The sequence below is a fragment of the Erythrolamprus reginae genome, chromosome 6 (assembly GCF_031021105.1).
Source record: "Erythrolamprus reginae isolate rEryReg1 chromosome 6, rEryReg1.hap1, whole genome shotgun sequence".
NCBI classification, from domain to species: Eukaryota; Metazoa; Chordata; class Lepidosauria; order Squamata; family Dipsadidae; genus Erythrolamprus; species Erythrolamprus reginae.
In genome coordinates, this window is record NC_091955.1 from 57,528,226 (window position 1) to 57,543,626 (window position 15,401).

Sequence of the window (15,401 nt, forward strand, 5' to 3'; positions counted from 1 at the left end):
TTCGCCCGCCCGCTTCGCTTGCCCGTTCGCCCGCCCGCCCGCTTCGCTTGCCCGTTCGCCCGCCCGCCCGGCTGCTCGCTTGCCGCTTGCCCGTTCGCCCGCCCGCCCGGCCGCTTCGCTTGCCCGTTCGCCCGGCTGCTTCGCTTGCCCGTTCACCCGCCCGCCCGCTTCGCTTGCCCGTTCGCCCGCCCGCCCGGCTGCTCGCTTGCCGCTTGCCTGTTCGCCCGCCCGCCCGGCTGCTCGCTTGCCGCTCGAGAGCAAGAGGGGGAGAGATAGAGAAAGAGAGAGAAGGAAAGAAAGAGATGAGAGAGGGAGGAAGAGAGTGTGAGAGAGGAAGAAGCAAGATAGAGAAAGAGAGAGAGAAAGAAAGATGAGAAAGGAAGGGAGTGACGTCATCGGGTGGAAAAATCGCGATATAGCGATTAGCGATGTTCGAGATCGCGAAACTCGGGGGATCACTGTATAGCCATTCAGACAAGCAGGTTTAAAAACACCTTCTACCCATGGGCTGTCAGACTTCTAAACACAATCACAATCACTCCGTGTACATATAGAAATGTATGACTATTTTTTCCCCCAATTACTTAAATAAATTGGGAACTGTATTGTCTTGTATTTTCAGTTATGGATTGCACCAGTAATCAATTTCAACTAAACCAATTTCATTGTATACATGATGTACAATGACAATAAAGGCTGCTGCTACTATTATTACCATCATCATCACCATCACTATGGCTGAGAGACAGGGACTGACCCAAAGTCACCCTTAGGGCTTTGCCATAAAATGGGATTAGAACTATCAATCTCTGAGTTGCTAGTCTGATGTCTTCACCACCATACTAATCTGACTTTGATAGCCAGACCAGGTCTCAGACACCCATGTCTTAAAGAAATGTTGATATCAACCTAAAGCAGTGAGGCCAACTTATGGCACAGGTGCCACAGGTGACACGTGAGCCATTGCTGTAGCTCCGTTCCAATATGCATATGTGTGCCGGCCGGCTGATTTTTGGTTCCCACAGAGGCTCCAGGAGGGCATTTTTGGATTCCAGAGAGCCTGCAGGGGGATTGTGTTTTTACCCTCCCCTGCCTCCAGAGAAGCCTTTGGAGCCTGGAGAGGGTGAAACACAAGCCTACTTGATCCATCAAAATCTGGGAAATGGGCTGTTTCCAGCCCTCAAAGGGCCTCTTAGGGTGGGGGAAGCTCAGGCATTGAATTATGGGTGTGGGCACTTGTGCATGCACGATAGTACGTGCACACACTCTTTTGGCACCCAAGGAAAAAAAAGGTTCGCCATCACTGCCCTAAGGTATATACATGCAATTTCTGTAACTTCAAAATATCTCTTACTGGCAAAGCCCTAGGAGTAAAGCAAAAACTGTATATGCTGTATTTCCTCATGGATGACGTTGACATAAGTAAATCCATTTTTTTGACAATGGAAAGGACGGGGAAGAAAGAAATGAGGTATCAAAAACGGTATTATAATTTATTATTTATTTATTTATTATTTGGATTTGTATGCCGCCCCTCTCCGAAGATTTTGGAATAATCCAAAACAATGTAATAGAAATGTCAATGGCAATTAAAATAGTATCAATTGTTATAGCCAGGACAGGAAGCACAATGAATTATAATCAAAGAGAATCAAAGGCAAAACATTGCAGCTTTTATTTTTTAAGAAACTGGGGGGAACAAACTCCAAAATGTACATACTTCTCCTCCTGCAATGCTGCAATTTTTTGGAAGCCCTCTTCTTTGGCAGCTTGTACTTTACGTATTAATTCACGGTCCTTTTCTACTGAAAGCGCTTTGTGCCGTTCAAGAGTTGTCTTAAGTATTTCGTTATCTGAATGTAACCCTGTTGTTAAATGTTTTAAAAAGTTATTGTTCTATAGTCCCAATTATGCTGAGTATTTAAAAATATTACAATTTTTACACAAACACTGAAAAAATAAAATTGACTCCTATGTTTCACATATATAATTGCCTAACCAGACAACCAATGACATTTTGGGTAATTCTTTTTTCCTTGACTTACAACAGATCATTTAGTGACCATTTGAAGTTACAATGGCACTGAAAAAGGTGATGTATGACAATTTTTCACACTTATGACCATTGCAGCATCCCCATGATCACGTGATTTACATTTGGATGCTTGACACTTGGTTCATATTTATGACAGTTGTAACGTCCTGGAATCCCGTGATCATCTTTTGCAAACTTCTGACAAGCAAAGTCAATGGGAAAACCAGATTCAGCCATCTGTGTTACTAATTTAAGTTATGCAATGAATCACTTAACAAATGTGGTAAGAAAAATTAGGCAAAATTCACTAAATTTCTCACTTTGCAACATAAATTCTGGGCTCAATTGTGGTCATAAGTTGAGGATTACATGTATAGACTTGCACTGTTTCATATACAGTGTTCCCTCGATTTTCGCGTGTTCGAACTTCGCGAAAAGTCTATACCACGGGTTTTCAAAAATATTAATTAAAAAAAGACTTCGCTGTTTTTTCCCCTATACCACGGTTTTTCCCGCCCGATGATGTCATATGTCATTGCTAAACTTTTGTCTGCCTTTAATAAATATTTTTTTTAATAAACTTTAATAAATAAACATGGTGAGTAATAATCTAAATGGTTGCTAAGGGAATGGGAAATTGTAATTTAGGGGTTTAAAGTGTTAAGGGAAGGCTTGTGGTACTGTCCATAGCCAAAAATAGTGTATTTACTTCCGCATCTCTACTTCGCAGAAATTCAACTTTCGCGGGTGGTCTCGGAACGCATCCCCCGCGAAAGTCGAGGGAACACTGTACAGTAATCCCTCGTTTTTTGCGGGGTATGTGTTCCGAGACCACCTGTGAAAAATGAATTTCCGTGAAGTAGAGGAAAGGTAGTTTTTATGTATTTAACGAGTATTTGGACTTTTAAAACCCACCCTTTGCATTAAACTGTCATTCTATAATGTTTCTCAGCTGGAAATACCTGTGATATCCTACCACTTTCTTTAATAGAGTACACTAGTACTGCAGAAGAATTTTATGAATTTTTAATGGATTTAAAATTTTCAATGGATTTAATGGATTTAAGCCCCCTTTGAAAACCCGTGAAGTAGCAAATCCGCAAAAGATGAATCGCAAAGTAGCGAGGGATTACTGTAATACAATTTCTCAGTAGGAATATACAAATATAATTTATTATGGATACACACATATACCTCTTGCCTAAAAACAAAATGTCACAAATTTTAAATAAATACTGTACTGGAAACAACGAATATTTTAAAGCCAGGCAGACATTTTTTTCTCATCTAGCAATTACTATCATTATACCCCACAATTATTACACTTATCTCTGTGAGCGCAGAGCTAGGTAAGGGTGATAATTGGATAATTAGAGAAAATCAGTTCATGATAATTAATGGTCAAATGTTAATATATAAATAATAATGAACATAATCTCCTCCCTCTATATCCTCTTGCTATGTAGAATAACTACCTACAATTGACTGATTCTATACTAAGTGTAGCAGCTGGGATCACTGGAACTTTTTAAGAACAAGTCAAAGATTTTTCTAGTAACAAAACAAATGATGTGGCCAATGACAAAAGCCATATTTACTGGATAAATTCCCCATTATTCACTCTAGCCATCCAGAAAGATAGGCAGTCAACACCCCCCCCCCCCCAAAAAAAAACCACCACTCCACATTAGGTAGTGTCACCCATGCCTTCTATTTTCTAATAAATGCTGATGGTTCTAAGCCATTGCTGGACAATGCTGCTTCTGCCCGCTAATGCTCTGCAGTATGGCAGTTTTAAAAAACAAAACAAATTTAAGCTTTTAAAAAATAATATAGTGAGCCTACTATGCACCAAGGAATGTGCCTAATGTCCTAATGGTAGGGACCTGCTCAAAAAAACACAAAGTGCATTTGGGAAGTCATCAAATAAATATCAGTGACTGCTCTTGTTATCAGATATTGTTCATTTAGCAACCCCAACTGAGAGATGAAGTGAGGCAATCGCCAAACTAAAGACGACTGAACTGTGCTTACTAATTTTTATTTTAGTCTTCCCTTTACAGCATTAAAATGAAACAACCCCAAATAGCCATATGATTCCAAACAGTGGGTGTTCATTCCAGCACTGGGATAATTAGCAAGAGCTGCTTAAAAGTAAGCAAAAGCCTTTAGAGGTCAGATTCTTAACTTGCTGTCAGCATTTTTTAGGGATGCACTACACTGCAGAGAAAAGCAACTCAAGAAGAGATTTTTTTTTAAGCAATCTTTTCACTTCATGGGGTATGAATGGGCCCAGCACAGGACCAGTGCTAACTAATTGTAAAGGCAAAGACTGAATGTAAGGGAATGGGTGGATGACCTAGGGAATGAGGGAAAGAGATGCCAACAATCAGGAAATAATTAGACAAGAAAGGAAGGATCCCCTGGTGCTTTAACTGTCAGAGAAAACAAAAACGTAGGAAGCACCTGCCTAGATGGATAAAGCAATTAAAAAGCAGTGGCTGGAAGTTTCAATATTTCAACTTGCAAGGTTCTGTTAATATAGCCTTACAACATTGTAAAATTAGCTCATCTAATTATGTTTAATATTTTGTTTACCTGGGAGAGCTGACACAAACAGAGAGATGCTGCTAAGATTGGTTGCAAAGTTAAATTTTCATTACCATCATAATAGCAGATGATCGCTCTCCAAGGCAGCCATTAAACAAGGACTACCTGTATTATATCTCATCCAATAAACATTTGTAGTTGGTATGTTAAATAATTGAAATACCTTCCAATGCACTTTGAATTTTGTTCCTTTCTTTTTCTATCTCACTCTTTGCTCTTGCTGTCTCCAGCTTAATGTTTGTTATTTCTATCTTTTGTGAATGCTTCAGTTCTTCAATCTATAGAAAAAAGAATGTATAATCAATTTTTAGTTTTGGTAAAAAGATACTGCAAAATTGTCTTTTCATAATGGTAGTAAAATGGTAAGATTATCTCATTGCCAAGACCCACAAACACTACAAACTGTTCTTCTGAGCTCCCTGCTTTAGAAAAGTAACCTAGTTTTAGCTAAAAACCTGTAATATTTGCACTCCTCTGCTCTTATGAAATATTTTGCATGTATTATTGTCAAACGAGACTTTGCAGGCTTTGTTAAGAGCAAGATATTTTTCTCAAGTGATCACCACTTTAAAAAACTTCTTTCCTAAAGAGATTTTCTAAATCATCTTGTACTTTAAATTTCTTTTCTTGCTTTTAGCTACAAATAGATTTTGTTTCTGATTTATCGTATCTTCTTACTTTAGTGCAAAAAATGACCAGCCCTATATTGATATTGCTCGATGCTTTTTAATTTAATAGAAGGGAATTTCATTTTCACTTTTTATAGGCATCCTTGGATTACTTGGAATCCCATTTGGGACTGGGATTGCCCTTTCTAAGCAATATGGTCATGAAATGTGATATCTAGTGACCACATTGCTTAGTCATGCCAATCACAGCAGTTCCAATTGCGGATATAACCCTTGGATGTCCTTAAATGGGAAGAGATGGGAATCCCAGGTAAGGAGTATCACAGTGGCCGAAGGGTTACATGGGGAAGGGAAGAAGGTATACAATACCTGGAAAACCCACTATAAGTACCATTTATTCAGTGTTTTCATAACTTTGAGTGGTCTCTAAACAATTGTTTTTAACCCCAAGGACTACCTGTATGTATATTATAAAGGATAGGTGACTAAAAAGTGCTTAAAAGCTGTTTCATACCTTTGCAGGAAATATAAACAAATGTTAAAAAGGAGTCATGTTTCTGGAGAAACATGCTGGGACTTTCAGTAATGTATATCCTTCCCTCCCAACTTAATACCACTTTTCCCAGCTTATCCCTTAGCCTCAATTACACACAAAAAGACTCCCACCTAATGACTTTTAGAAGAGATTTCCTGATATATGTGAATTTCTCCCAATGGATAAGCCTCATGCCTCCCCATCTTCCTTGGAATTGATGCTGATGCTCTAATACAAAACTTATCTCCTTTTGTCTCTGCCTATATGGTTAGAGATGACAGAGTGGGTGTGTGCTCCAGGTTCCTTTTTTAATATTGACTTCTAATGGGAAGTAGAAGATGTGTCATCTCGGTTGCAGTGCCTGGAGATGTGCCCCAGAGTAAAATCGTATTAATATCTAGTTTGACTGGTTTACTATCATCATCAATTTTATTGTGGAGTTTAGCTTTTAATACATATGCTATCCTGAATGAGTTGGGCATAAAATGACCTTTTATAAATATGAGTTATAATTAAACAATATAGTTTATATTGTGATGATGAATGAAATGTCTGCAAGAAAACAACGAAGCTGAGAAAGCATCAAGGGCCCCATAAATAAGCCAGTTTTCATAGTTGTGGAATTCTTGGTGCTCTCTCGCTTCCTTGTTTTCTCGCAGAGCTTTCATCACCCAATTAGGTAACATTTTCGGTGCTAGAATGGAGTGAGATTTACTCTGTTTATATACCGTGGCTTGCTCTGTTGGTGTTGGTGGAAATGTTGTTTTCTGCTTTGTAGTTCCTTGATTGGGGTATCGTTTATTGCTTAATTATTGGCCGGGCGTTAATCCTAGTATTAACCTCCTCAGAATGTTAAGTTTCATTTCCTCTTTTCTCTAAAACTTCCCCTTTCCTATAAACTCCTAAAATAGTCTGCATTAATTCTACTATTTTATCCCCTGTCCATCACTAATACATTTGTTTATTGCTTACTACCTCCCTCTTCCATTTTATCAGAACTTTCATTAAACTAAACTAACAATCAAAGTTAGTGGACGTTGAAATCCCAGACAACTATCAGGCAGGCCAGTAGGCAGATAAATGGCTGTTACAAAATGGGGAATGCCCAAAAGGATGTGAGAGTGGCAGGGAATGGAGTAATTCGAAGTGGCCACTACCAAGTGTAAGAGGGCGCAGGAATGGCAGGGAAGGCGTGAACATGGCACAGTTTGGGGTGGCTACCACCAGGTGAAAGAGAGTGCAAATGAGCATGGGAGTAGTAGTATGGGGTGAGGGGGACTTCAGGTGGCTGCTGGTGGGTGAGGGAAGGTGTGTGTGGGGGGGGGGGTGGCCAGCAGAGGGCCTGGGGTGAGGGTTTGCAGGTAAGAGACACTTAGTACAGTGGTACCTCATCATACGAACTTAATTGGTTCCAGGAGGAGGTTCGTAAGGTGAAAAGTTTGTAAGATGAAACAATGTTTCCCATAGGAATCAATGTAAAAGCAAATAATGTGTGCAAATCCTTCAGGAAAATCCCAAACTTTAGAAGGGAGGCGAACAGAGGGCAGGGAGGAGCAGCTAAAGGGGGCGTGTGGAAGAAGCAAGGCTAGGCTAAGGGGTGAGTGGGAAGGAAGAAAGGCAAGGGGGGCGCCCCTCCCTTTTCTTTCTTAAAAAGACACCGTTTCAGTGCCTTTGCAAGCATGCAAAATCTTTACTCCTCCAAGCTGCCCCTCCCTTTTCTTTCTTCAAAAAAGGGGGGGAAAAGAAACCCCTTCATCCCAGCAGCAGCTGCTTGGGTTCGTAAGGTGAAAATAGTTCGGAAGAAGAGGCAAAAAAATCTTAAACACCGGGTTCGTATCTTGAAAAGTTCGTTAGAAGAGGCGTTCGTAAGATGAGGTACCACTGTATTTTATAACCTTCCCTGCCAGCCTCCCCATTGATTTTGCTTGTGCTAAACAGACAAAAAAGACCACAAATCACAATCATGTGTTATGGAATACTGCAACTTTTGTAAGTGCAGGTTGGTTGTAAAGCCCTAAGATCATGAGTAATTCAGAAAGCAAAACATTCTAAAGCATTCTGTGAGCACCAGTAAGCAGTCTCTGTCACAGCCAATTTGCCATTTCTTTATCTTTCATTTCATTTCATTTCATTTATTGGATTTATATGCCGCCCCTCTCCGAAAACTCGGGGCGGCATATAAAGCTTTATAATTGCAATCTGTCAACTCAATAACATGTATCTTTATGTCAGAAAAATACTCATCTTAACTACAGTTAAATCATGCCCAGTGATGTTTTTCACTGATATTGTTGCCCTCCTCCATTTCCTTATGTTACTCTGCAGGCACTGAATATAGCTATCTTTAGAAAAGAAAATTACAACATGCTTATTTACAATTCAACACAATTTGAAAGCTAAATGTACAGTACTTATCTTCCTGCCTCATTAACCCACACACACACACACAAAACTAGCTTTCAATAGAAAATTTAAATCCAAAAGACAATTACAGTCTGAACTGAGACAATCTATAGTTTAAGTTCTCCTGTACAATAATTACATGTTGGTGATCATTAAGTAACAAGAAGAAAGCTTTTGAAACCCATCCGCAATGTTAAATGTATTCCATAATCTGCTAGTGTTTGGGAGCTCAAAAAAATTAAGCATGTTTTAATTTTGATTATCACTCCCCCACACACAAAAATGGCAGCTAGATTATGAACACAGAATACTATTACATATTATAAATATTTGGTATGTCTCTTCAAAAACTCTTAATTATTACTAAAGGCCCTTCAATTAAAAATAAAAGATTTAATATCTTTGCAGATCAATTTTACATTATCTAATTAGCAACCTCTAATTGCTAATAAAACGATATTTCCTTGATATCAAGTTACTGTGCTACACAACAGTTCATCATAGAAGGTATATCACCAGAACATCTTCCCAAACACCTAGATAAATAGAAATTAATACATGACAAACAATCAAGCAATAAATAATACCCAATCAAGGAACTACCAAGGAGAAAAGAATACTGTACTCCCACCAATATTCACAGAGCAAATTTCTGTATGAAAATTGACTGGCGAGTTGAAGCTGATCAAGAAATGTTAAGAACAGATTTTTCTAAATGCAAGCCTTTATAGGATAGAATAAAAAAGCAAACCCCACTCCCAACTACCACCAAGGTATTCCTCAATTTGTTAATGAAATGCCTATAAGAAAACAACTAAGTTCAGAGAATATCAACTCCAGAGTTCAACCTAGGGCTACATATATTCTCTTCAGTTGATATCAGAAATTACATTGTTGTGATTCTATTAAAGTGATCCCTCGATTAGTGCGGGGGTTACGTTCCAAGACCTCCCGCACTAATCGATTTTCCGCGGTATAGTGGTGCGGAAGTAAAAACACCATCTGCGCATGCGCGCCCTTTTTCCATGGCCGCGCATGCGCAGATGGTGGAGCCAGGGAGCGACGAAAGTGCGGAGGCTGGCAATGGTTGTTTTTAATGTCGGCCACCCACCCAGCGCCTCCAGCCTCCTCGCCGCTACCCCCCGTCCGCCCAATTCGCACCACCGGCTTTTTTTTGCGATTGCAAAGCTGATTGGCCGAGATTTCGGCCAATCAGCAATGGCCGATGTCAGTTTGGTGATAACGTATGACGTCATCAGGCGGGAAAAAACGTGTAGAAAAAAAAACACGGACTATTTTTAAATGTATTATTTTTTGAAAAACCGTGGTATAGCGTTTCGCACTAATCGAGACCGCACTAATCGAGGGATCACTGTATTCTAAATTTTATATATGTGAGCTTCAGCTCACATAGCGTGTGTGTGTGTATAATTTAGAATATATATATATGTTTGTGTGTATGTGTGTGTGTCACATGTTTTTGCTGAATTTTTAAAATTAAGGGAGGCTAGGATAGCGCTCCAACAGAGAAAAACACACACATACACATATATATATTCTAATAGATCTATCCTAGTCTCCCTTAATTTTCAAATTCAGCAAAAACATGTGACACATACAGAATATAGTTTGTCGGTTATGAATAAATTAACTGCCTTGGAAATGGCCCTGGGTTGGGCCGAGAGGCAAAAAAGGAGCTGTGATGTTCCTTCAATATACCAGGGTGATTCGACACAAAAAACATGTAACCCTTCCCTGGTACAGAGCTGAAGGGATTGTATACTGTAGCCTAGATGTTAATTCTCTGCCTTACAAGGCCAAGGTTGCAAGTTCAAGTCCCAGTGAGGGTATGGCTAGCTGATGAGGCCAGAATAAGGATGAAAGAGATCTATCCCAGTCTCCCTTAATTTTCAAATTCAGCAAAAACATGTGATATATATGTATGTATGTATGTATGTATGTATGTATGTATGTATGTATGTATACATACATACACAGTATATATATATTCTAAATTACACACACACACGCTATTATTTCTGAAGGAGAACTTACTTTAAATAGTCCCAGAGATTTTTAGAATTAAATAACTAGTTGTTTGCTTGAATGGTAATAATTTAACCATATACATATAAAATACCAAGGTCAGTCTTTAGCATTTTTGGTTCAAGCTTTCAAAAATTAGGCAAGGGACAATTTTTGGCCTATTTTTGGGTCAGGGCTCCAAGAATTATATGTATCTTTGTTGCCACCCGGTGGTCTACCAGATTTTTAGAGATGGGAATCTAATAGCTCTAATACAGTACTGTATTGTCAATGAGGATTCACATAACTAAATATTATTATATGTTCTCCATATCTTCCAAATAGAAAGTGAATATGTCAAAATAAAAGCTAAAAAGCTCAAATTCTCTAGGACAGTGATGGCGAAGCTATGGCACGGGTGCCACAGGTGGCATGCAGAGCCATATCTGCTGGCACACAAGCTGTTGCCCTAGTTCAATTCCAACATGCATGTATGTGCTAGCCAGCTGATTTTTGGCTCACACAGAGGCCCTGGGAGGATATTTTTGGCTTCCAGAGAGCCTCCGGGGGTGGGTGGGGGGTGTTACTCCCCCTTTGCTCCAAGGAAGCCTTTGGAGCCTGGGGAGGGCAAAATACAAGGCTATTGGGCCCACCAGAAGGTTGTTTCCGACCTCCCAAGGTGCCTCCAGGAGGCAAGAGAAGCTGTTTTCGTCCTCCCCAGGCACTAAATTATTGATGTGGGCACTCATGCATGCACGATAGTGCATGCCCACGCTTTTAGTACCCGAGGAAAAAAAGGTTCGCCATCACTGCTCTATGACATCTACTTTTCCAGGTGAATGAAAAGTTGTCAAATAAAAGAATATTTTATCATTTGAGTTTTGATATCTTGGGAGAAATAACTTGGCCAGAATCAGTATAACTAGTTCAAATGAGAACTAAATCTTAAATATGATAACACTGAGGTCAACTAACATTCTGATTTGACATAAGTGGCTTCATAATAACAGCTATTAAATATGGCCCAATTCGATATGTCTCCTTCAATATACCTGAACATAGAATACTTACTTTAGTATTCAAGGCATCAATCTCTCGTTCAGCTTTGTGAAGCTTGCCTATTAAGTCTGTATTTTGTTCACGGCTTATCTGCAATTCTTTTTCAAAGCGTTCAAGTTGCAACTTACCAGATTGTTTTTCTGCCTTAAAATTAGAAAAAAATGTGTTCATAAATTGAATTCGTTGGGAGAAATTATTTGAATTATATTCTGAGATTTTACGTTGAAGCATTTCTACTGATGTAAATTAAATTATCTTATACTATCTTACATTATCTTTAGGTTGTAGTCTTGAGCATTTATCTAAACATACTATTTTTATTAACATTACAGTGAATGTCCATTTGGATAACAATAGATTTTAACTTTGTAAGGCTATGATGGTTATTGTGTCTTTTACAAAGCAAAAATAGATATTTGTACAACTGTTAAGAAATAAAAAAACCCTCAAATGAAACACCATCAGTTTGGAATCAAAGAGAACTACCATAGAATATTGTTTTGAGTGCTCCCAAACCTCTTTCAAAAGCATTTGTGATTTTACAGATTGCTGACAGCAATCAAGATAAAAGAAGGAGGGGGCGTGGGAGGGAAAAGACTAAGAGAAATCAGTCATCTAGTTTTTATAAGGTTGTCTAATGTAATATAGTCTAGCTAGCATGCAACATTAAATAATGATTTAGCCTAATGTGCAAAAATCTTGTCATATATGACTTCTTTCTTCCAGATGACTTTCATTTTTAATAGAAATTTATTATAGTTCAGAACTATACTTAGCGCTAATTGTGATTTAAGGAAAGGGCTGTCACCCAATTCTCCAAATATGAGACTTCATAGCTGAAAATAACTCACTATTTTTAAAAAGAATAGTTTATAAGAAATTACTTTCTGAAATTCTTAAGAGTTTCCTTTAAGAGTCAGAAGATAATGATTAAGGATTATGATGTACAGAATTTGAGGGACAAAAAGCTTCTACTACACCATGCAGGCATAACTACATAGGTGTAAAGTATTTAAGCTGGAGTTAAGACATTTCCAAAAATATGATTAAGATAAAATAACTTTTACTCTCTACACAACACCACACATTAAAATGAAATTCTGATACACTGTTCTCAAAAGAAGGAATATTGCCCACTGAACAATGTCACCATTTCAAGAATAACAATAATATAATAATACCAAAAATGCCAAGTTATACAAAAATGGCACAAAACCTTACAATCGCAGTCCATTTTTAATAGCTAATTGAAAAAAGTCTTGAGATTTAACAAGTATAATACTATATTGAATAAAGCTGTTACAGAATCTAATTGTTTCAGATACAAGAAGCCTCCTCTCACAAGACAACAAAGAAAACTTAGTCACATAATATCTCACCAGTTTAAAAGGAACCATTTATACATTTTAGGGAACTGTACAATTTTGTTACCTATTTTTTAAAAAGCTGATCATTAATATTCACTGATAGCTTGATGTGCATTTTGAAACTGATCAAATTCTTAAAATTCGTACACATAGCGTGCATTTTTATAATGCTTATACAGAAACAATTCAGGTGGGGGTTTTTTTACCTCCAAAGTTCTCATTGTAGCTTGCATCTCAGCTAACTGTCGCAACTGTATTCTTTGCACATTTTCGGCTTGCACGCCAGAATTTTCTTTCTGTGCTCTTAGTTCTGTTACTTCTGCTTCTAATCCCTTCAATTTCTGCACTAGTTGGGCTTTTTCTCTTGACAGTACTTCAACACGCTTGTTATCTCTTGTAGGATCAATACTAAGCAGTTGATTACGCAATTCTTCTTTATCGTTACCCAGCCTTGTTACCTATTAGAATTTGAACAGAAAACAGTAAGGTCCCAACACTGTCCTCAGGGTAGTCACACTTAGAGCAATATCAAAGTTTACAATTAATGGGGAAATGAAAATACTCAAATTTTTGCAATGTAATGCAATTTTTTAAAAAAAGTAATACTGTGGTACCTCGTCTTACGAACTTAATTAGTTCCGTGACGAGTTTTGTAAGTAGAAAAGTTCGTAAGATGAAACAATGTTTCCCATAGGAATCAATGTAAAGGCGAATAATGCGTGCAATCCCAAAACTCACCCCTTTTGCCTTGCACTGCTGGGAATCCCCACCTCTGGACTTCCATTGCCAGCCGAAGCACCCGTTCTTGCGCTGCTGGGATTTCCCTGAGGCTCCCATCGCTGGGATTCAAAGCAGCACCGGCAAAAATGAAGGAAATCCCAGCGAGGGGAGCCTCAGGGAAATCCCAGCAGGGCAAGAATAGGCGCTTCGGCTGGCAACGGAAGTCCGGAGGTGGGGTTTCCCAGCAAGGGGAGCCTCAGGGAAATCCCAGCAGCGCAAGAATGGGCACTTCGGCTGGCAATGGAAGTCCGGAGGCGGGAAAACCCAGCAAAAGGAGGCTCAGGGAAATCCCAGTGCTTCGGCTGGCAACAGAAGTCCAGAGGCGGGGCATCCCAGTGGCAGCGGCGGCTTGGGTTCATAAGGTGAAAATAGTTTGGAAGAAGACGCAAAAAAATCTTAAACACTGGGTTCGTATCTTGAAAAGTTCGTTAGAACAGGCGTTCGTAAGACGAAGTACCACTGTATATTGAGCAGATTTGCACAAACACTTAAAATTCTTCAAAGTACTGTCCTTGGGCCTCTACACCTTTTTTCCAGCGACTCTGCCATGACCGGTACGCGCACTGGAAGGCGTCTTTGGGGACCCCTCTCAAGGTCTTCGTCATGGCTGATCGAATCTATTCGAAAAGCAGGTTCCTTTCAGAGCTGCCTTAATCTGAGGGAACAAAAAGAAGTCTGTTGGGGTGACGTCAGAACTATAGGGGAGGTGGGGCAGCGTTAGCACCTAAACTTGGCCAGGAACTCAATGACTCGTAGCATGTTGTGGCAAGGCGCGTTTTTTGTCGTGGAAAAAATGTGTAGAGGCCCAAGGACAGTACTTTGAAGAATTTTAAGTGTTTGTGCAAGTATGTTCAATAAATTACTTTAAAAAAATAATTGCATTACTTTTGGAATGCACCCTGTAGAAAGAATACTTCTAAAATATGAGTACATCTGTTTAATCAGATCTATACAGTAGAACCCCGACTTACGAGACTAATTGGTTCCGGAAGGAGGCTCGTAAGTCGGAACGCTCGTATGACGAAACATTGTTTCCCATAGGAAACAATGTAAAGTCAATTAATCCGTGCAACAACAAAAAAACCCGCTGCCGCCGAACGCGGAAGTTAGCGTTCAGAGACAGCTGCGAAGCAGCGCGCGTGATTTAAAACGTGGCAGCCGGCCTGAGGGGCTCGGGGGGAAGCCCCCGAGCCCCCCAGGCCGGCTGCAACCTTTTAAAACACGCGCGCCGCTTCGCAGCTCTCTGCTGAATCCGGAACGCTAACTTCCGCGTTCGGATTCAGCAGACAGCTGCGAAGCAGCGCACGTGTTTTAAAAGGTTGCAGCCGGCCTGGGGGGCTCAGGGGGAAGCCCCCGAGCCCCCCAGGCCAGCTGTGACGTTTTAAAACACGCGCGCTGCTTCGCAGCTCTCTGCTGAATCCGGAACGCTAACTTCCGCGTTCGGATTCAGCAGACAGCTGCGAAGCAGCGCGCGTGTGTTAAAAGGTTGCAGCCGGCCTGGGGGGCTCGGGGGGAAGCCCCCGAGCCCCCCAGGCCGGCTGCAACCTTTTAACACACGCGCGCTGCTTCGCAGCTGTCTGCTGAATCCGAACGCGGAAGTTAGCGTTCCGGATTCAGCAGAGAGCTGCGAAGCGGCGCGTGTGTTTTAAAAGGTTGCAGCCGGCCTGGGGGACTTGCCAGCACCCCCCCGAGCCCCCCAGGCCGGCTGCAACCTTTTAAAACACGCGGGATACGAGCGCCAAGGAGCTGTCTCCTGAAGCCGAAAGCGGAAGTTAGTGTTCGGCTTCAGGAGACAGCTCCTTGGCGCTCGTATCCTGAATGTGAGCTCGGGAGGCGAACAAAAATGTCGCTCCCCTCCCAGCTCTTATCTCAAGTAGCTCGTAAGTAGAGCTGCTCGTATGTCGAGGTTCCACTGTATATCAAATTCAGACAAAATATGAAAAAACGAATTCAAACAA

The 15,401-nt window shown here is 40.2% G+C and overlaps 1 protein-coding gene across 1 annotated transcript in view; it reads right to left on the reverse strand.

The window, feature by feature from the left end:
- Window positions 1-15,401, reverse strand: part of CEP83 (centrosomal protein 83) — a 46,551-nt gene that overhangs the window by 18,376 nt on the left and 12,774 nt on the right. Inside the window, exons 6-9 of the mRNA XM_070755838.1 lie at window positions 12,870-13,121; window positions 11,309-11,440; window positions 4,809-4,923; window positions 1,721-1,865 (exon numbers count right to left, since the gene is read on the reverse strand). Coding sequence (XP_070611939.1) covers window positions 1,721-1,865; window positions 4,809-4,923; window positions 11,309-11,440; window positions 12,870-13,121 — 644 coding nt within the window. The remainder of the gene's footprint in view (window positions 1-1,720; window positions 1,866-4,808; window positions 4,924-11,308; window positions 11,441-12,869; window positions 13,122-15,401) is intronic.